Here is a 21,135-nt window from a genome sequence, read left to right as displayed (position 1 = left end):
CCTCACGAATTCCGGGTGTCTTAACCCACTGGAGTCTCAAAGTCCAGTGGTGGAGGGGGGGGGGGGGGAGCCCACCCTGCCCTCTGAGACAATAAATCTTGGGATCTTCATGCTCAACAGCAGCAGCAGCGATAGTTCATTTACATATAAGTGCTAGAGTCCATTTTGAACGAACAAGAAATCACAAGGGACATGATTAAGTTTTAAGGAAATCTAGTTCTTGGACCGAGCATGTGAAACCATATTACCCCACGGGGAGTCGATGTGTTCTTTCTCAGCTCTTTACCAAGAATTTTTGTTTTCTTCAAATTTACTTAGAATCAGAATCATCTTTATTGCCAAGTATGTAGAACACACAAGGAATTTGTTTCCGGTAGAACACGCTGCACTAGTATCGTCGTCAAAAAAAACTGCTAAGTGGCACTATACAGTTCCATTTTGGCTACTGTTGAAGAATTATTTGGATGATGTCAAATCTACACTAATTGTGCAAACGTCCAAAATGATAAATGTACTTAATGTTATATTTATCAGCGCTGTAACAATTGGGACAATGTCATTAGTGAATTCCATCATATTTTACATTGTGATATTTTACAGACTAGCATATTTTCCGGTGTGTAATGTGCACCGGAATCTAAAGCACACCCCCATTCAATGGTGTATTTTCAAACATTTTCCATTTACAGTATAAGGCACACCAGACTTTAAGGCACACCTTCAATGAATGACATGTTTAAGAGATTTCCATATACGTATAAGGCACACTATGAGGCATATAAGGGGCAGAGTTATCTTCTGAAGAAAATGAAGGTTTTTCAGTACGCCTTATACACCAGAAAATACGGTATTTTATTGTTGTTTCTGCCGTGTCATGGAAGCGATCACATCAAAACACAATTGTTCCAACATATTCAAAGAACTGCACACATTGTCCTGCCGGATATACAATCACAGAGTGGATGGAACTCATATTAGCCCCATACATCAGTATCTTCATCTCAGTGATTGGAACGATGAGCGTTGCTACCAGCCTAATTATGTGGCACTCCTGTCCCACTTGTCAGTTACATCAATCTTAAATGTCATTTATCAGTAACGGAGGCATGCGGCATGGACCTGCAACATTGACACACAGCTTTCCCACAGATTGGAGATCTTTCATTGTTGTTGAAGTCAGCCTTTTCTGCAGTTTTTTTTTTCTCACGCAGCAATCCATGCTGTTCTAAGGGTTCTTACTATTTGTGAACCCTCTTTGTCTCACGCATGCACCGCAAATGGAATGTTTTACGTTTTTGATACCCAAGGGGCATGAAAATTCCAAAAGGAACAAACCAGGAGCCACTTGTCGATGCTTTGGGAAACTGTTGTTGCCACTCATGACAATTCAAATCATTCTATTAACTCATTCACTACTGGATATGTGCAAAAATGTATCCACTCCAGTGCCAGGGTTTTTGTCTTTGTCACTTAAATTCCAGGACCCACAGAATGTTTAGTTTTATTCATATAATTCCATACAGCGTTAGAAACCTTAGACTCTCTTCTTTCATCAGAAAAAAAGAGTTAATTCCTAAATTATATGGGTCTGGAAACTGCAAATTTCCCCATTGCGGGATGAATAAAGGTTTTCTGATTCTGGAGTTATATGAGCTTGAAATGAGGGCGGCTGTTCCAAATACAATGCAATACATACATATCGGTCTGTATAGCGCTTTAACAACAGCTGAAGCTGGAACAAATCGCTAACATTGCAAAAAGGGAAATGCTGCCCCCTTGTGGAAAACAAAAGTACATTACCAGAGGCCATGGCCAGCGCTTTATCGGCACCCAAGCATGAAAAACAAAACCGAATAAATTCGGGAATGGCGCTCTACGTCATATTTACAATTCCCAAATGGATTCGTAAATGGCAGTGAATGAGTTAATCTGCCATGCATGTTTTTGGAACATGAGGTCGAACCGGAGTAGCCAGAGAAAACTCACACAAGGCCCAAGGAGAACATACAAACACCACACAGGAAGTCCGGAGCTGAAGTTGAACCCGTTGATCTCTGCACTCTGAGGTCATTGTACGCACCACTCAACCACCGAGCCTAATAATAAATCACGCTTGTTAAAAAAAACATTAAAAAAAACACAAATATTATCTTCTGTTACGACTCAGATCGTAACCCGGGTACTGAAAATGAGTACTGTGTTTCTGTACTAAATTGTAGAGCTTCATGAAAACTGGGATATTGGCCCAATCTTTCGGCCACTTTATCTATGTAGAGTTCCTAAGCAACATGGCATATAAAGTATAACCTTTTGCCTATAGATACACCCCCGTCCTCTCTTCACCCTGCACCAGCACGCAAACAGTAGCCATTGTAATGGTCTGTGAACTTCATGTCCAACTGCACATCGTCACATTGCCTGCTGTGCTCATCGAGTTTTCTCGCGCACAGAGGAAGTGAATTTTACAATCCTGACCTCCCACCCCTCACCTCAAGAGCCACATTTTCCACAGGGAGATAGCATAACGGGTCCAATTGGTGGTCACGGACTTCCCAGGGTCTGACCAGCACAGAAGGATCACAACCATAAACTAAACAAGAAAACACTTGCCAACAAAACATACAGAATAAACAAACACGGTTTAACCAATATGAATGTTTGAAACATGCTGTGTGTGTCCTTATCAGCACGCATGGGTTCTCTGTTGATCCTTGATGCATGATAACAGTTTTTAATACAAACAAACAAAAAGTAAATTAGGTTTTTGCACGAATAACGTTGGAGCTGTCGACGATTGCGGTAATTGCTGCTACAGTCGCAAGCAAATCATTTTAACGAGCGCAAAGAGTGGAAACAAAATTCAGATAAGCTGCAAAATGAGAATGGAATGAGGGGGAAAATAATTGCCTGTTTGATGAATGTTCGTTAAGGGTTTAGTTTGAGTTTGTTGCCCTCTGCTCCAGTGCCCTTCTAATCTGCAGCCCGCTACAGTCTCTGCAACTGCAACTGGAACGTCTGATGAACACAAAGCGACAGAGTCGCACCGCGCGGTTCATCAGTGAGCCTCACGGTTGGAGACCAAGCGAAGCGGAGGGCCGATGCCAATATGTTTGCAATGCTCAAATGCCTTCAATTCTATCCAAATGCAGTGTCTGCTAGTGCACTTCATACTCTGCGCCGATCGATTGTCTGCAAATAGGAGCAAGTCAGCAAATGTTGACAAAGGTCAAAGGAATGCTTGAAGTTAAAAAAGAGTGAAAGGGAAAAGAAGGATTGAGAACATTAAATGTACCACACTGACAGAGAATATTAACGAACCAGCCACAATATTATGCTCGCCCAATCAAAATAAAAACCTCCACACAAAAATATAGCATGTTTTTAATTGATGCCGTCTGCGAGATAGTTTCAAGCGGCGTTGATTGCAAATCATCATATTGTTCAATCGGTCATAAAGTTGGGGATGGTCATTTCATAGTGCTGTGTAAAACCCACAGCCACCTCTGCCTTGTTTTTTTGGGGAGGTGGAAGGGGGTGTTTTCGTGACATTTTCCTCACAGTATCTATTTGGGCGTGTTAAAACAGAAGTAACTGTGTACTTTAGAATTAAGCAAAGGATAAAATCCCAATTTTGAATAAGTCAAAACGTTTTCACCCCTTTACTAACGATGGCATCAACTGAGCTCACACATCCACACAGAATAATAATTGCATAATTGACCAGCTGTTTATCGTCCTTCATAAACCAGGAAGGAGCTTGCCAGCTGACAAACAGATGGAGAAAAACAAACACAATTCCTGTCCAACATTCCGTGCATTTTATATAAATGCATATACTTATAGACTTTGGAAAAAGAAATGTCCACTCAATGTCGAAAATTGTGATGATGCAGGCCTCAGGTGTCAAAGTCAATAAAATAATTTTTTATTTGGCCCGCGAAAGAACATTATGTTCCATAATGGTTATTGTTCGAACCAAAATTTCAAACTGTCGAATGAAATCTACAATTATAGTCATTATTTTTTGAAAACTAGTTATTCATCCGTTTGTGGTGCACTTTGCAATATATGGAGGGGATGAAAGCTTCCCCAAATTCATAACGGCCCCCCCTGAGAGGAAACCATAACTACAATATGGCCCGTGGCAAAAAAAAAACAAGATATCCGATGTTGTTCCTAGGATCTGTTGGTCTGGGGGTATATACAGTAAAGTCTTGTTATATCGATATCGGATATATCGATAGTCCCGGTTATATCGATACTATTTCTATGCACGCACGGAGAAAATTACATGCAAACAGGGTCGGATATATCGATAGTCTCGGTTATATCGATATTTTTTCGGACTCCCTTGAATATCGATATAACGAGACTTTACTGTATATATATATATATATATATATAATGACCGAGCAAAGATCCAGATACAGACTGACAAGATGGTAATGGCCAACCAACCAGATATCGTGGTCATAGATAAAGGGCCGCAAGCCGTTGTCGTGGATGTAGCGGTCCCGAGTAATGGAAACATCAGAAAGAAGAAACATGAGAAAATCGAGAAATACCAAGGGCTCAGAGAGGAGCTGGAGAGAGCCTGGATGGTAAAGGTGACAGTCGTGCCTGTGGTGGTCGGCGCACTCGGGGCAGTGACCCCCAGACTCCACGAGTGGTTGCAACAGATCCCGGGAACAACATCGGATATCTCAGTCCAGAAAAGCGCAGCGCTGGGAACAGTACGGATACTGTAGGGAACCCTCAAGATTCCTGGCCTCTGGTAGAGGACCCGAGCTAAATGGGGGACAGATACCACTCATGGGGGGTGAGACCAGGATATATATATATATATATATATATATATATATATATATATATCGTCAATGGACCAGAGCGCACACACATCAGGACGTGTGCGTAAACAGAGGCGTGCATGGCAAGTTTATATTAAGTGTATCAGCTTGACCAGCGACAGCAAGCACACACGGCCTCTTACGCCATTGATCATGTAAGATCTGCGCTGCAATCAGTCATAGAGCTCTGCATGCATCCCTCATTAATTTGCACCCGAGGCTTTAATGAAAAACCACTGGAGAGAATCTGCGCATTCACTGTTTCTGTCACTCCCCACCTTTTTGTTTCCCAGCTCTACTTTTACGCCTTGCAATAACTTCTCGTTCATCCAAACGCCAGCCCTCCCCCAAATGCCCCAGCGGCTGCCTTGACTTCCGCTGAGAAAAAGTAAATATTTCCCATGGCTTATCTGACCGCTGGCAGAGAAGGACAGTGCGAGGATAATTAACAAGTAGCCCCCATATGACAGGCCCCAGTGGGGTTAAGGTCAGGTAGCTACCTCAAACATCACCAGGTGTTCATCAGCTCATGGCCTGACCTGGACATTTAGTTTCTCTTTGGTTCCATAATAATAATGGAGGGATTCATCAAGTATGAGAACCTGGGCTCGAAATCTCTGTGGGTGTGTGGAGCAATGGCCACGGAACAACCGACAAGAGCAACATGAAAGCCACATTGTCTGCCCCCCCCTCCGAACACTCAAAAACACAACATCTTGGAATTAGATAAAAGCAAGAAGTTGTGTCTCTCTTCGATTAGAAACACGTCTCATCCAATGAAAGTACAAGTAAAAGGCTATGTGGCTGCATGCGTGCAAAACTCCCATCTTGACCTAATTATCTCATTGTTTGTCCTTTTCCTCAGGATCAAAAAGGAGGGGTAGAATGAAAATAATATATTTGAGAGATTGGCTGGTGTCCAGGTACAGCTACTCCCCTCTGACGATGACAACGTGACGTTGTGTGCACCTTCCCCTGTTGTGCAATCATCAAGGGGGATATAAGACCCCCTCGCAGCCTCATCTAGTTTCTCAGAGATTCCAGACTGTGTCCGACGCTCACACCCTCCGAGGCATGGCGTGTTTTAGGATTCTTCGTCGCAAGCGGGTCAATGCAAAGACAGGGACTTCAACCAAATGAGGCATTAAAAGCAGATAAATCTATTGGAGTAGACAAAAAAACTCTTGAGGTAATATATTTTATGACTTTAATGAATGGTGTTACTCTGTGTTGTTAGTTTTATAAATCTAAACATCCTATTTCACAAAGTTAAAAAAAGTTCATATAATTCCTCGTCTTTGAGTTTCTTGCCAGCTTTTGTATTTGATTACAGTACTCCTAGAGTATTAAGGTATTATTCAAATGCGACTAAAGCAGCTACTTCCTCTCAATTACCCGATATAATATCAAATAAAACGTGACACAATGTTCACTTTTGGCATCAATGTTTCAAAAGCTTACTCTCTGTTATGAATACTGATTACATGTTTCGGTGAAATCCGAAGCTGCCAGCAGGTCTTACTGCAAGTGTTGTTTGAACTCATATTAATGGCCCAGTAATATATTTGAGCAAAACGCTAAGTTTGGCTCACAGAATACCACATTGTTATCCATAAAAGGCAGCCGAATGTCCTTTTTGTTTCCCTCCAGTTGTTTCCTTTGGAGCTCTGAAAGAAGCGGAGTGAAATTGTTCCATGATGGCAGTCCCGAATGACAGCTTCAGTTTGAACTCCACCTTCTCGCCTTATACGAGCACAAACAGTGAGAACACGACTGGGTGCGCAGATTGGCCAAGGGTGCCCATGACCACCATCATTCCCGCAATCTACAGCATTATATGCGTTCTGGGCATCATTGGCAATATACTTGCCATGTGTGTGCTGGCCCACACCAGCGCCTCGAGGAGAACTGTGGCCAACATGTTCATGCTGAACCTTTGCGCGTCGGACCTTTTGTTCCTGGTGTCTCTCCCACTGTGGGCCGTATACTACTCGCAAGGCTACAGCTGGCCCTTCGGAAAAGTGACTTGTAAGATCTCCGGCGGTCTCCATAATCTCAACCTGTACGCCTCCATCTTCTTCATCACTTGCATGAGCGTGGACCGCTACCTTGCTCTGGTGCACCCGCTGCGCTCTCAGAGCGTTCGAGACCTGAAACGCACCAAGATCCTGTGTGTCCTGGTGTGGCTCCTGGCCTTTGCTTGCACGGCACCAACCATAGCGCTGAGGGACACTCATTATATCGAGGCATTTGACGTGGAGGCTTGTGTGATTATCTACCCGGATCACACGTGGTATCGGATCCTGGCCTGGATGAAGGTACTCCTAGGATTTTTGCTGCCGATGCTCATCATTACTTGTTGCTACTGTGCCATTGGCAGACATTTATTGGCTGGTTCTGGCCTCGTAAGCCCGCGGAAACCGTCACACTCTGCGAGCGCATTGAAATGCTCGGGCTCGCAGGACGGCTGCGGTAAACCACAGAGACCCTTGACCCCTTGTGTGAACCCTGGCTCCCGAGGATGCAGACCCATGGAGGGAAGGGGCCTGGAAAGGGTCCTGTGGACCGTGGCTGCGGTTGTTTTTGCCTTCTTCCTCTGCTGGTTCCCTTTCCATTGCGTGACATTTATAGACATCCTGAAGAGTGACAACTGGCTCGACGGTTGCTGGGCCCAGTGGGCCATTCAGAATCTCACCCCTCTCACCCTTTGCTTGGGATTCTCCAACTCTGCCATTAACCCTGTCCTGTACTGCTTCATCGGGAACCATTTCCGGGGGCGACTGGGCACCCTTACCAAGGGCCTGTGCGTGCATTTGAAGGCACGTGAAGAGGATCACAGTCAGAAGAGGGGCTCCTTCAGCACTCGGCTCAGTTCTTTCTCACGAAAACTCAGCGACTTGAAAGATCTGGCGATTGTTGACGCTCACGCTTAAAGGACTGAAGACAGAACACTGGGCAGAATAGCAAGGAACAAATTCATGTAACCCGGACGTTTCATCATGTGTCTTTGGACAAAACAAATTGCATTTCTGTTAAAAAAACTTTTGTTCAAGTGCTGTGCCTTTAGGTGACCGCCGTCAATGCACGGGCTGATAGGGTTATGTTTATCAACATAACTTTGGCGACGATTGTATGTTCTATACATGTTGGTCAACAAATCAATGGTAGCAGCTTTCAGTTAGACCAACAACACATTTTAGTGGGTTTATCTTTACGATTTATGCATTTCATGACATCAAAATCACAAATGTATCACTCCCGCCTCACAATCAAGACTTTTCTTCGTTATCGTCCCCACTCCGAAGCTTATTCCGACTTCCTATTACAGGTTATGAATTTTTGCACAAATACAAATTATTTAATAACAGATAGATGCCAACATGCACGGCCTTAGAGGAGTTCTTATATCGGACGTACATCAAATATTCTGGTTTCACAAATATATAAATGCTCAGTTTTTATTGACACTGTTCGAGAGGTATTCATTGAACACTTTGTTTAGTCGTTTGTGAAAATGCCTTCAACATTTTGAAGGCTGGGTTTAATACTATGACTCAATACATTTCTGTACCAAATGCCATCTCGCAAAAGGGAATGTTTCAAATGTTTTGCTTTACTTTGCTCAATTTTATTTTGCCATTCAGATTATACCACTGGAAAAAAAATGACATTGTGATGCCACTTCTTGGTGTTATATCTACCACAGCTAAAGTCTAAGATACTCCAAACCTGGATAGGACATTAAGCAGAAATAATTTCAGATGTAATGGTATCAACAATTGTAAACTTTTATTGCGACAGTACATTGAAAAAAAAAATTATGTTGAATTTATTCACTTGTGTTATGTCAAGTAGTTGCACACAATAAAATAATTTGGATCTTGGTAAATCAACATTTGAATTCGATAACATCGTCTCATTAAAGCTCTATTCGATTCAAGATGATTTTGCTTGCAAGCAGTTGACAAATAAATTTGAGTATATTCAACACACCATTTGTTTTCAGTGTATCATTCCAATAAAAGTTTTATGATTGTCGGTGCCGTTAAACCTCAAATTATTTCTGCTTAATGCCCCAGCCACGTTTTCAGTGTCTTGGATGAAGCTACGATAGATATATCACCAAGAAGTGGCATAGCATTGTGACATGTTGTTTCTAGATTATGATGTTCGTATAGCGAATTACCCCAACAGTTTGGAGCTAGCATACTCATTTAGAATGGTGCAATCACCCATATTTCTTGCAAATGAAATATCATAATAATATCAGTGACCTAAATTGAAAAACAAAGAACATCAATGAAGTAACAACTATCATCAAGTTTTATGTCTTACCCAAGGTGGATACACTCGTTTGTAAATGCAAATGATATTTAAAATGCTAAAGCATAATTATTCACTAACATTGAACACATCCTTTTGAATACCTTGAGTTCTGACTTGAGAGTGGAGCATCGTGAGCTAAAATCTGGGTATGTAAAGGGTGAAGTCAGTTCCTCGACACAAATGGTGAAAGGGAAAGAGCTCATTCCCGGAGGCGGAATGTTCTCTTCATGACACATGGTCTAATACTTTTGTCAAGAGCTGTATTATAGCAAAATATGGTCATGAGGAATACCATGCTATCGTATCAGTAACTGTAAACACTGCTTTGGCATTGTATGATTCCTGAATTTAATTAAAAGCAATATATTGGCCGTAAATTCAAAATAAAATGAAAAAGATGACAGCTGTAGGTTGAGTCCCTCTTCCTTTGAAGAATAACCTTGAAAAACATTGCACATATCAATGCTGCCTGTCATCATCTTATACTTATAATACAGGTGCTCGGATCATGCATTCCAGTCCAAACATTTGTGTTTTGCTAATCAATGGAGTGTCTCTGTCTGCTACTTGCGTCTGGTATAGATCCTCCACATACCACATTGACCCCGGACTGCCCTTGTGTATGCTGGAAGTTTAGAGAGTGTTGATACAGGTATGTGTTTTCCCTGAAGACCACCAAGAAAAATGACTACTAAAGTTATTTTGTTAACTATAATTCAATGAAAGTGGCACATATTTTTAGATACACATTTTATATTGATATTTTTTTCAGCCTGAGCCAAGGCATGTTACTTCTTTTGCCATCAAAGTCAATTAAAAGACGTACTTGGCAACGTGAGTACTTAATTTTGTCGGATATTATCCCATATTTGAAATAATAGGAAGGGTATCCAGTGGTGGACGTGGATTTCATTGCTAAGCCTTCAGTAGTGCTATGTCTGAATCAAACCAAACTGAAAAAGTGTGGTGTGATTTACTACAAGTCCACGAGAGAGTTCCATTAGTCAGGAAATAACTGAGCAACCTTTCTTAATGATGTCCATGTTTCTTGAAAAGTCCGTCTTGAAAATGGCTTTCGCAGTAAATCTCCAACCAAATCCATTTCTTCTCCTCCTTTAGCCATTGTGGGTGACAAAACTGTTATTAAATCAACAGAATATATTTGCGTATGCAGCTCTCTACAGATACAGTGTGTTAGCTTTGGCCAGTATGCTCTTATCACCAGTGGCTAGTGAAACGATGATTGGCTAGTGACTTGCCAATCAGGTGACTATCCAATCACAGTTTGCAAAAAGTCTGACATTGACCAGCACATGGAAGAAGGAGTTGGTACCGCTTTTGGGTTGCCAACTTGAAATCATATTGGTTAGAGTAATGTTTGATCGACATATGATGTGAAAGCCGCCCTGAGAGATTTCTGACCGTGGTAACAAATGATTTCTGAAATTTAGAGTTAAATGCTTGAACACAAAAACGCCTAGAAGCGCCGCAACAGGGGAACATTAATGAAATGAAGCTGAGACAATTTGGGAATTATTTAATAAATATTCATGGACAAAAATAATGAACATCTGTCCGTGATTCAGATATTTTAAGGACAGTAGAGAAAGCTTTGCAGGCCTTGACGGTGAGCCACTGGTGGTATCCCTTCCCCTATAATATTAAGTAGAGTACTCGCCAACTAAGCAGTGGTATAAATAAACGCTTCTCCATGCAGCTCATCTTATGGATCGACCACTGAGTGGCGCTAACACGCTGTGGGTGCATTCGGCTGTCAGACAGGACCGTGCACGCTGCACAGTCACCCCAGAAGCCTCATGTTCATGATCTTGAAAACTGGGGGAAGGAGAGAACAGATACAGACTGATCATTTGGCGGCCACACTTGTGAATGTAGAAACGTCTAAACTAATCCTGAGCGAAAAATTCTCAGGGCCAAAACCGTGCAGGCTGCTTACCCACGCGGCCAGCTCTGGAGACCCACGTTCATGATCTTTGTAAGCTGAGAGGAAGGATAGCTGTGATACAGACTCATCGCTTGGTGGCTACGGTTGTGGATCACGATTGAAAAATTCTCAGGCTCACAACAGATTTCGGCACGAGCATGTGGTCATTTGTGCTAAGGACGCCATGTAGGCTAATGAGGCCTTCTCCGCTGTTATGGCATAGCAGATGCTGTAGCACAGGCTTTACGAAATGTGCACACGACACTCAATATTTTAATCAGTAGCTCCTGTTTACAGCAATGCTTGACACAACAGCAACCCTGCAACTGAAAAGACAGATTGCAAGCAGAGTTTGGAGCAGCGCTGCACGATGTTGAGACACACACACGGCTTCATTAGCTGCTTCCTTGCTGTCCTGCGGATGAGGTGTACGTGTCCTTGACACCCGATCAATAGAAGGCACCAGTGAGGGAGAAATAAGAAAATCAAGTGCGGGCGACTCTTTGAGTGCCTGCCAGCAAATTTGGGAAAACAGCGATCAAGTGCCATTGAGCTCAAATATGTCAAAAGTGTACACATGTAATTATGACTTGCTGCTAATTCTACTATGGATGATTAATGTCTTTCACATATCTGAAATTGCTCAGTGTTGTACTGTTTGTTGGAAATTAAGGGTGTCAAACTCATTTTATGCCACAGCCACAGTGTAGTTATAGTTTACTCTCGCGGGGCGTTATGAATTTGGGGAAGCTATGAGAATGTTTAATCCTCTCCACATCATACATACTGAGCACAACAAATTAACGAATAACCAGTTTACAAATTTGAAGTAAAAAATAATGACTATTCATTGTATTAAACAACACAATACTCTCAGTTATTTTGCAGAAACATGAATACTTTTACTTACTTTTACATGAATAGCTCATAATTTCTGTGCTTCATTTGGTGGGTTTTGTTCAAGTCAACGTTTGCCTGTTCAAGGATTCCACAGCCATGGAAAGGTGAAGGGCGGACGGTTCTTCGCCACATATTCCCTGACAATGCTGATTTTTTTTCCACCACATTCTTCCATCAGACTCCGAGTCGAGTCACCCCCCCCTCACAATTAACAAAACAAAAAAACAAAAAAAATAGCCACCGTTCCTCAAAATGATATGCAAAACTCAAAGTTAATGGTGGATGAATTTAACATTGTCATATTAATATAGAACAATGCTTGTAAGTACAGTGAGACCTCGGTTTACGAACCCCTTGGCTTACAAACTTTCCGGTTTACGAACGTTACATTTATGAATATTTTACCTTGGCAGACGAACTATTTTTCGGGATACACACGGAGCTGCCACAATGAGTGATGTGTCGTTCGCGGACGAGCCCGTTCTCCTAACAAGAAAATGGTGGCCACCGTGTTTGTCCTCTATTCCCCGCCCCCAGTCTTCGGTTAAAGCCACGTGATTGGTCAAGAATGCAGCAGTGGGGGATCGGGTTACAGACAGAGAGAGAGTGAGGCCGTTCTCCAAAAAACAAAATGGTGTCTTCGGTTAAAGCCACGTGATTGGTCAAGAACACAGCAGGGGGGGGGGGGGGGGGGGTAAACATTAAAGAGACAGGCAGACAGGGAGAGAGTGTGAAAACACACACACGCGAAAGGGAGATGACAGAGCTTGAAACAAAAAAAAAACAAAACAAATGGATAGAAAACAGTTAAAATATCCCATATATTTTAATTTAAAAACACTGTTAAAATATCCCATATATTTTAATTGTTTTCTATCCATTTTCTCACTATTCTCACACTCTCACACTTTTGTTCAGGCTCCACAAATAACCCGCACGTGTATCTATATATATATATATATATATATATATATATATATATATATATATATACACATATATATATACATATATATACATACATATATATATATATATACAGTAAAGTCTCGTTATATCGATATTCAAGGGAGTCCGAAAAAATATCGATATAACCGGGACTATCGATATATCCGACCCTGTTTGCATGTAATTTTCTCCGTGCGCGCATAGAAATAGTATCGATATAACCGGGACTATCGATATATCCGATATAACGAGACTTTACTGTATATATATATATATATATATATATATATATATATATATATATATATATATATATATATATATATATATATGTGTATATATATATATATATATATATATACGTATATATATATATATATATATATATACACGTATATATATATATACGTATGTATGTATACATATATACATACATACATACATATGTATGTGTGTGATTGAAGCGGTGAACATATAATAATGTCTCTCCTGTTGTGACATGTGCTGCGTGACACAATCAATCAAGCAGCACTGACGAGGACAAACTTGGATTACGCTACAAACTCAATATTCATAACCAATATCACTTGAATGAAATATTTTCCACGATAAAACTTGCAGCCAGAGAGCGAGAAAGAGAGAGAAATGGAGATTTAACAAACGGCATCTCCGTGTTTTGAGCGAATGATTGTAAAATGCATTGGGTTTTTTTTTTCCTCTGAGTGGCCGAAAGGAAAGAATCAAACGTAATAACAATGGCCGAAAGCTTCTTCCTTGGCAAAGCCAGGCTATTTCCAAATGTTCAATGTGGCTCCCGCAAGTGTGTGGGCTTCCATTTTCCCAAGTGTACAGGATCATTTGGAGTTATTTTGAAGACACATATGTTTGTGTTATTTAAATCTTAATTGGCCGCAATGGAAGCTCCACATATAATGCCACATATTTGAAAAATGTGCTTGCAATCAGCATGAATAATTGTTGTTTTTTTGTGGTTGTTGACAAACGTGTGAATAAGCCTTAGGGGAGTGAAAACACAGTCTGCATTTTCCTAATTTAGCCACCAATACCCCAGTGCTTTATTTTCCCATCTGCTATCATCGGTTATTCTCTCTTCTATTAATACTCTTTTATCAGAGTTCTGCCAAATTGATTGAGTCATGTATGAAATATGTTTTAATATATCTATCTTGATTATTTCTTTTTATTCTTTTATAATTTTGTTCAGTCCGGGTGACTTATTTGATACCAACTAACCATATCTTCTACTCGTTTTTTCCTCATGATGTCAAGATGAAATCTATTAATTCTGCCTTTTGCTGTATTTTCTTTCTTTCTTACTCTTGCCCCACAACCTCTCATCCCCTTTTTTCCCAGAGAATTCCTGGTGTGGAGAAACGACATTTTCGTAAAATCAAGAACTTGATAGAAGCTTTCCAGCAGCCCGGACAAGGAATCGCCATCCCTTTGCTTTACCCTGTCACTGCCCAGAGATGGGTACAGACACCCACAGAAGCCCAGACGCCCAGTAATAGCCTGTCACCACCACACAGCAACCCAAGTACTCTCCTCCAATCACATGTTGCTCAAGCACAGAAAAAAATGAGGTTCTTAGCTCGCCACAAGGCACCATATAGTTTAAGTATTCATTTCAAACACAACTGCCGATTGTTTTGTTCATACAGAAGGTCCCTATTCAAGCCTCCCTTAAAAATCACCTAATATCAAAATACACTAAATAAATGTTGTTTAATGAACATCTATTCCCATTTTACAGTTTGGACTAAATGTGTATGTCAAAATATATTCTTATTAGCCTTTTTGTACGCATGCAGAGTGAAAGCAATTAAAATGTACAGCAAGACGTCTGTGTATGCTCTCAGTCATACAGGAGTGGTCCATATTGAAGGTGTTGGAAGTTTCGCTTCTCATTCATGAGGCTTCGTCAGCGAACTAAAGTTTTGCTGGTAGCTCTGGCCATATATATATATAGATATATATATATATATATATATATATATATATATATATATATATCTATATATATATATATATATATATATATATATATATATATATAGATATATATATCTCACCTCATCTCATTTTCCGTACCGCTTATTCCTCATTAGGGTCGCGGGGGTTGCTGGAGCCTATCTCAGCTGTCTTCGGGCACGAGGCGGGGGACACCCTGAATTGGTTGCCAGCCAATCGCAGGGCACACAAAGACACAGTCACTCTCACACTCACACCTAGGGACAATTTGGAGTGGTCAATCTGCCTGCCATGCATGTTTTTGGAGTGTGGGAGGAAACCGGAGGACCCGGAGAAAACCCACGCGGGTCCGGGGAGAACATGCAAACTCCACACAGGGAGGCCGGACCGGGACGCGAACCGGCGACCTCTGCACTGTGAAGCCGGTGTGCTAACCACTCGACTACCGGGCCGCCCATATATATATATATATATATATATATATATATATATATATATATATATATATATATATATATATATATATATATATATATATATATATATATATATATATATATATATATATATATATATATTCACATTTCAGTACTGTTTACGTATCCTGACAAGAAATGCACTTTTTAGTGAGTGACATGGAAAAAGCATATTTGTGCAATATTCTGCATAAATGAGTTCTCATTCGCTCTTTGACACACCCACAGCCACACACATACGCACCCACATGGGAACAAAATTGAATTTGACATATTGAAGTGCTGATCTCCGTGGCTAGAGTGCAGACTTTTGGGGTAGGATGGGAAGGGTGCGCGCGATTGTCATTTGTGTGATTGACAATACTGGCTACTTCCGAAAAAAAAAAAAAAAAAAAACATAGAAGTGTGAACGTGAGACGGAAAGAGGGAGTGAGTGTGAGCATCCATTCAGCCGGGACAGTGGTCTCTTAGCAACCGGACTTTCCCTCTTTTCAGCAATGACATATGAGACCGGGCAGTATCTAATGAAGCATGTGGTTTCGGAAAGAAACGGAAGGCGCGTCGCAAACAGCTGATGGTGAACGTATATGACCTGCTTGCAGTCACAACATATGCAACGTGGGGCTCTGTCAACCCATGAGAGAAACACAAACAATTAATGGTGGGCAGATGGTGGACCGATGCAGGGATGGAAGGCGTGCGGCAAAGGGGAGGCAGATGGATGAGGAGGTGGAATCGTGAAAGCTCGCTTAAAAAAATCTTATCAACTTTTTTTTTGGGTGGGGTGGGGTTGGGTGGCTTGGAAGTGGTTCAAATGGATCCTGATTGGCATTTCCTAATGAGACCAGACAAGCTGTAGAGTACGCTGGAGCCAACTCCAAGGTGCTGCCCCTTCTGCACTCGCCACCCACTCACTGTGTTTCAGCTGTCACATTTCTTCCACCCGACTCTTTCGTCTTTCCTCCTTTTCCTTCTTCTTCTTTGGCTGTGACAGATGCGCGTTTCTCATGCAATACTCTGTTGGAACTATAACGATGGGCGATAATGACAGCACAGATTTGAGAGCGACAATCTCCCCGAGATGAGAACAAAGCGCGAACAACAAATGTTTTGCTAGGGAGGCAAATGAGGACACACATACAAGTTGCAGAGCCAAACAACAAGCCAGAACACCATCCCAGGAAGCACTGGGATTATTCACACATAATAATTTTAATCAGCATTGGAACCCCATAAAGTCAGAATTTTTTTTCCAGCAAGAATATTTACTATAGCCATGAATAATTCTTTGCAAAAAATGTAACTGCTCTTTCTATTGATTAACAATACTGACACTTATGAACAACAAAACTTCCAGTTGAGCACTTTTTCCCCCTCAGTGTGAAAGCACTGGTTATGTACATTCTTGATTGGAGTATTCACACGCATACAAACTACTGTTGGAGCACAGCAGAGGGAGCGACCCAGGAGAGGTTCGCCCTTCTTTTTGGGAAATGTCAGAGTCGACAAGGCCTCTCTTACACATGACGTAAACGGGAGTATATCCGGAATAATTGGCAACAAGAGCACTCTTGATTTGAGTCATGGAGCAGATCATTGACTGGCAACTGTAGAAGTCTTCAGTTTGGGTAAATTCAAACAAAGAGTGTTGAGGACAGCAGAAGCATCAGTTAACTCCCTGGCTAGCGGGGATACAAAAAGCAAAGCCACAACCTGACCACACTTGCTTGTGCCACTGTTAGAAACCAGACAATAATAATAAAATACCATCATTCTGTCACAGTTAAAGGCAATTTTGGAAATCTTTTTCCCCTAATCTCTCGTCCTGTTCTTTTTTGATGATGTCACCTTTTTTTTCGTACAGTGTAGAAAGGGTAGAACAAATTGGAGTCGAGTAGAAACAGGCAGTCTTTGGTGGGCTGGGGTGGGAAAGCCGCTTGAGCGTTACCTGCCTCCCACCTCGCTTAGAGTCATGAAATGGATGTTGTAGGGGCAGTCGGACAGCTCTGTCTGCTGCTCTATAGGCAGGGAGTAGTAGCCGTCGTAACCCTGCACACGTCCAGCAGACAGCAGCTGCTGCTTCTCCGCATCGCTCCACGTTCGGCTCCCCGCATCGCCCAACTCCACTCTCTTCCTCTCGTGGTCCCACGCCCCCTCCACCGCTCTCCGCCGAGCCTCCTCCCTCACCCTCGCTTTTTCCTCCTCCTCATTGCCGCCGTAACGGATGCACAAGCACAGCGCCCCCTGCTGGAGAGTGATGTCAGCGAAACGACGAGTCCTGCCGTTGAGCATGGCACTCATTTGCGACACGCTCACGTTGACCCCACTCTCCAGGACGCGCCCGCCAACCCCTAAACCCAAAGCGAGGTCTTCCTCAATAGGTCGGGACTGCAGGAAGTGGTGGCTGTCGCACCCATGCACTGTGAAACTCAGCCCGTTGAGGTAAACGGCGCCATTCAAAATGGCAGCCACTCGCCGACTGTCTTCACTGGCCACCCCGATCACTTCGGCGCTCACGCGGCTGTGGGAGATGGCAAAGCGGATGCTGGGCCCAAGAATAAAGGGCCGGGAGCCGAATGGAGGAGGCCGTGTTGGTCGGTGGCAGGTGGAGCCAACGGGTGCTGAGACAAGAGGCAAACGCTCCAAAGAAATGAAACGTCTCAGCTGCTTGCGGAGCTCGCATTGGATTCCCAAAACCACCTAAACAGAAGAAGTGCAATTATTCCACTCCAGCATAGTCATGTTTTGGCATTGACCGATTTGCATATGTTTGGACTGTATGTACTGCATGTACTTTATGTATGTATGTACTGCATGTACTTTATGTATGTATGGACTGTCTGTCTGCACTGTCTGTCTGTCTGTATGTATTTATTTTTTATTCATTCACATTATTCATTCATCCATTTATTTATTTATGACGGTATTTATTTGTGTATTTATTTGTGTATTTATTTTTCATGAAAATTGTTTTCTTTGTAAGATATCTTTTGGGTTTTATATATCCAAAAATTGAATTACTAATCCTGCTCACCTAAAAATGTCTGATAATGAATATATTTTTTAGGTTTGGATCAATTAACAAAATGTGATGTCACCGGCTTATTTTTCCCCCAAAAAAGTTGTTATATTTATTATCTAGAGTGGTGAGGGAGCTTTAAATACAATTTAGGACCATTTGTTTGAAAACACAAAACATTTAGCTTTTCGATCAATTATAGCAATTAAGATATGTCTTTATTTCGACTTTGCGAATAGAACAGCAATGGGGTCTCCACCTTGCTCGAGTCCCAGTCTTGGGTCTTGGTTTGAGGCTTCATCAGTTCATATGTTTGTTCCATGCGGCTGATCTCAGGCTTTGGGAAACCTGGAACAACGTTGTGAAGCTGGAAGCCAAACAGCTGCAACCAGCTGCCAATGTCTGCACACAAATACAGATACAGTAAAGTCTCGTTATATCGATATCGGATATATCGATAGTCCCGGTTATATCGATACTATTTCTATGCACGCACTGAGAAAATTACATGCAAACAGGGTCGGATATATCGATAGTCCCGGTTATATCGATATTTTTTCGGACTCCCTTGAATATCGATATAACGAGACTTTACTGTAACTCTTTTCAGAACTGAGCAAAAATGCTGCAAGGAATTGGTTGCATCTCTCTGACAAACACATTCAGTCTTTTTAACCGATAATATCGCAGATCACAATGGTCCAAATTAATGTTTCATTGCGGTGAAAGACAGATGACACGGCCTACATGCTTCATTCACTCTGATAGCCCACCATTCTATTTCCTTCTCTTGTTCAAGCTTTTGTTTCACCCCTCAGGAAAACTGTGTTCTTGACAGACAAGAGGACAAAGCATAAAATCTTGTGTTGAAGAAAAAAAAGAAAAACAAGATGATCAGAGCATGTCCTGTTTTTTTGCCCGTTTTCTTCAGTCTATTACATTTTCTCTGTCTGACACATTGCCTCACCTGTGTCATCTCATTCTCAACGGCAGATGTTTTCAATGTGTGTGCGTGTGGCTGTGCCTGTGTGTGTGTGTGTGTGTGTGTGTGTGTGTGTGTGTGTGTGTGTGTGTGTGTGTGTGTGAGAGAGAGAGAGAGAGAGAGAGAGAGAGAGAGAGAGAGAGAGAGAGAGAGAGAGAGAGAGATAGAGAGAAAGAAGAAGAGAAGATGGAGCGTGGGCAATTGAGTGCAATATCTCCCCTTAGTTTGCTATAGTTGTCATATGGCACTTCTCTCCTGTCTCCAAGTACAGTATAGTACTGTTCACCGTAGTATGTTTTAGATGAGTCAATTCTCCACTGAAAATAAGTAGGTGGGATGACAGTTAAAAACATATGTTAAAAAGCTGCAAACAAGAACTTGCACAGGGGATAATCCTGTAAGCCATAAATCAACTTCGAGTGACAATGACAAAAACCCTGGCACTAGAGTGGACACATTTTTGCACGTCTGGCAGTAAATGAGTTAAGAGTTATATAAATAATAAAAATGGCTTCTTCTACACAATAAAATTTAGGAAAAACTGGTTTCCGACATCTGCAGGAAATTGCAGTAACATGATGCAATGACCAGTTGACAGGTAACATTTTTGTCATGTCGAGTGAAGAATGAAGAAATGCTTTCATCATTCATGGAGTAGCAGATCAATTCGTGTTTAACCGTGACTGGCCAAAGTGGAAATGTGTTAATAGTGAGGAAAGCAGTGGCGAATGGAACTCCTTTGTAATATAACAATTTACAATTCCACATCAAATTGTCAACTGACAGTAGCAGGCAGTAGATCCCACCTTTCACAAGCGAACTGCAAACGACACCCTCATAAAAATCGGACAAAACCCTCTTCAACTCAATCGAACCGTCGCGGTTGGTACAAATAGCGTTCAATTGTGCATCAGTGAATCAATATTTTATAATGAAACCAATGTGTGCATATATGTGAGGGACTCACCTGTTGTAAACTGTGTCACCTCCTCCACTTTCCCCACGGGGCAGTTGTTTTTGAAGGCGTATAAGTTCAACGGTCTTGGCTCCTTGCTCAACTCAACCCATAGCTCATGGTTGGGCGAAGTCCAGCGGCCAGCTAGAGTGTCATAATCCCGCCTACCCAGGTGGACTAGCCGTGTGACAGGATCATACAAGCCTCCGTGGAATCCGATGATTAGTTTGAAATCAGGGTTGGTGTCCTGATAGACTTCTCCATAGGGTGTATAGAGGATCTCTTTGACCAGTCGGCCCTTGCTTGAGAAAACGGCCCTTGGGGTTCCGACACTGTCACAGGCGACATAGTACTCCTCCCCACTACTCAACTCCATAGCGATGAGGTGACCTTGGAGGTCATAGTACAGCGACGTGATCAAACTGCTGCTGTGGTTGTACAAGTGACTAACCCGAGTGGGGTGTGAAAGATCAGCGTAAAAGAACTGCAGCTGATCGCCCTGGCTTGTCTTAGTGGCCACACGTCGGCCCAATCCGTCATATCGGTACCACACGGAGTGCTCGGTCGCTCGGTTGAAGACCCTCATCAGGTGCCCATTGGAGTTGTAGTCAAAGAGGTCATTGGCTCGCTGACGCAGGAATCCGTCTTCATCCACACTGTATTGTATCTCACCAAGGTGTGTGATGCGGTCTCGCTGGTCATAACGCAGCGGAACCAACCTGGAGTCAAGCACACCGGAAAATAG

The 21,135-nt window shown here is 42.1% G+C and overlaps 2 protein-coding genes across 3 annotated transcripts in view; one reads left to right on the top strand and one right to left on the bottom strand.

Annotated features, from left to right (window-relative positions):
- The first annotated feature begins 5,875 nt into the window (after positions 1–5,875).
- Positions 5,876–12,163, top strand: agtr2 (angiotensin II receptor, type 2). The gene is made up of 2 exons (XM_088989591.1): positions 5,876–6,036; positions 6,498–12,163. The coding sequence occupies exon 2, from the start codon at positions 6,542–6,544 to the stop codon at positions 7,778–7,780; it is 1,239 nt and encodes a 412-aa protein (XP_088845717.1). The 5' UTR covers positions 5,876–6,036; positions 6,498–6,541; the 3' UTR covers positions 7,781–12,163.
- A 3,691-nt stretch (positions 12,164–15,854) lies between these two features.
- The window catches only part of tenm1 (teneurin transmembrane protein 1), a 185,714-nt gene continuing 180,433 nt past the window's right edge, over positions 15,855–21,135 (bottom strand). For both annotated transcript variants that reach the window (XM_088989569.1, XM_088989570.1), the window contains exons 36-38: positions 20,403–21,109; positions 18,713–18,855; positions 15,855–18,134 (exon numbers count right to left, since the gene is read on the bottom strand). In XM_088989569.1, coding sequence (XP_088845695.1) covers positions 17,379–18,134; positions 18,713–18,855; positions 20,403–21,109 — 1,606 coding nt within the window. In that variant the 3' untranslated portion in view covers positions 15,855–17,378. The remainder of the gene's footprint in view (positions 18,135–18,712; positions 18,856–20,402; positions 21,110–21,135) is intronic.

The sequence above is a fragment of the Hippocampus bargibanti genome, linkage group LG02 (genome assembly GCF_051943395.1).
Source record: "Hippocampus bargibanti isolate YZ-2025 linkage group LG02, ASM5194339v1, whole genome shotgun sequence".
Taxonomy (NCBI): Eukaryota; Metazoa; Chordata; class Actinopteri; order Syngnathiformes; family Syngnathidae; genus Hippocampus; species Hippocampus bargibanti.
The sequence above is the reverse complement of the archived record's forward strand: the minus strand, read 5'-3'. Positions and strand labels throughout refer to the sequence as shown.

Bases quoted from the DNA above. Each gene is read 5' to 3' on its own strand.
- agtr2 (XM_088989591.1), top strand. From the start codon at position 6,542: ATGATGGCAGTCCCGAATGACAGCTTCAGTTTGAACTCCACCTTCTCG.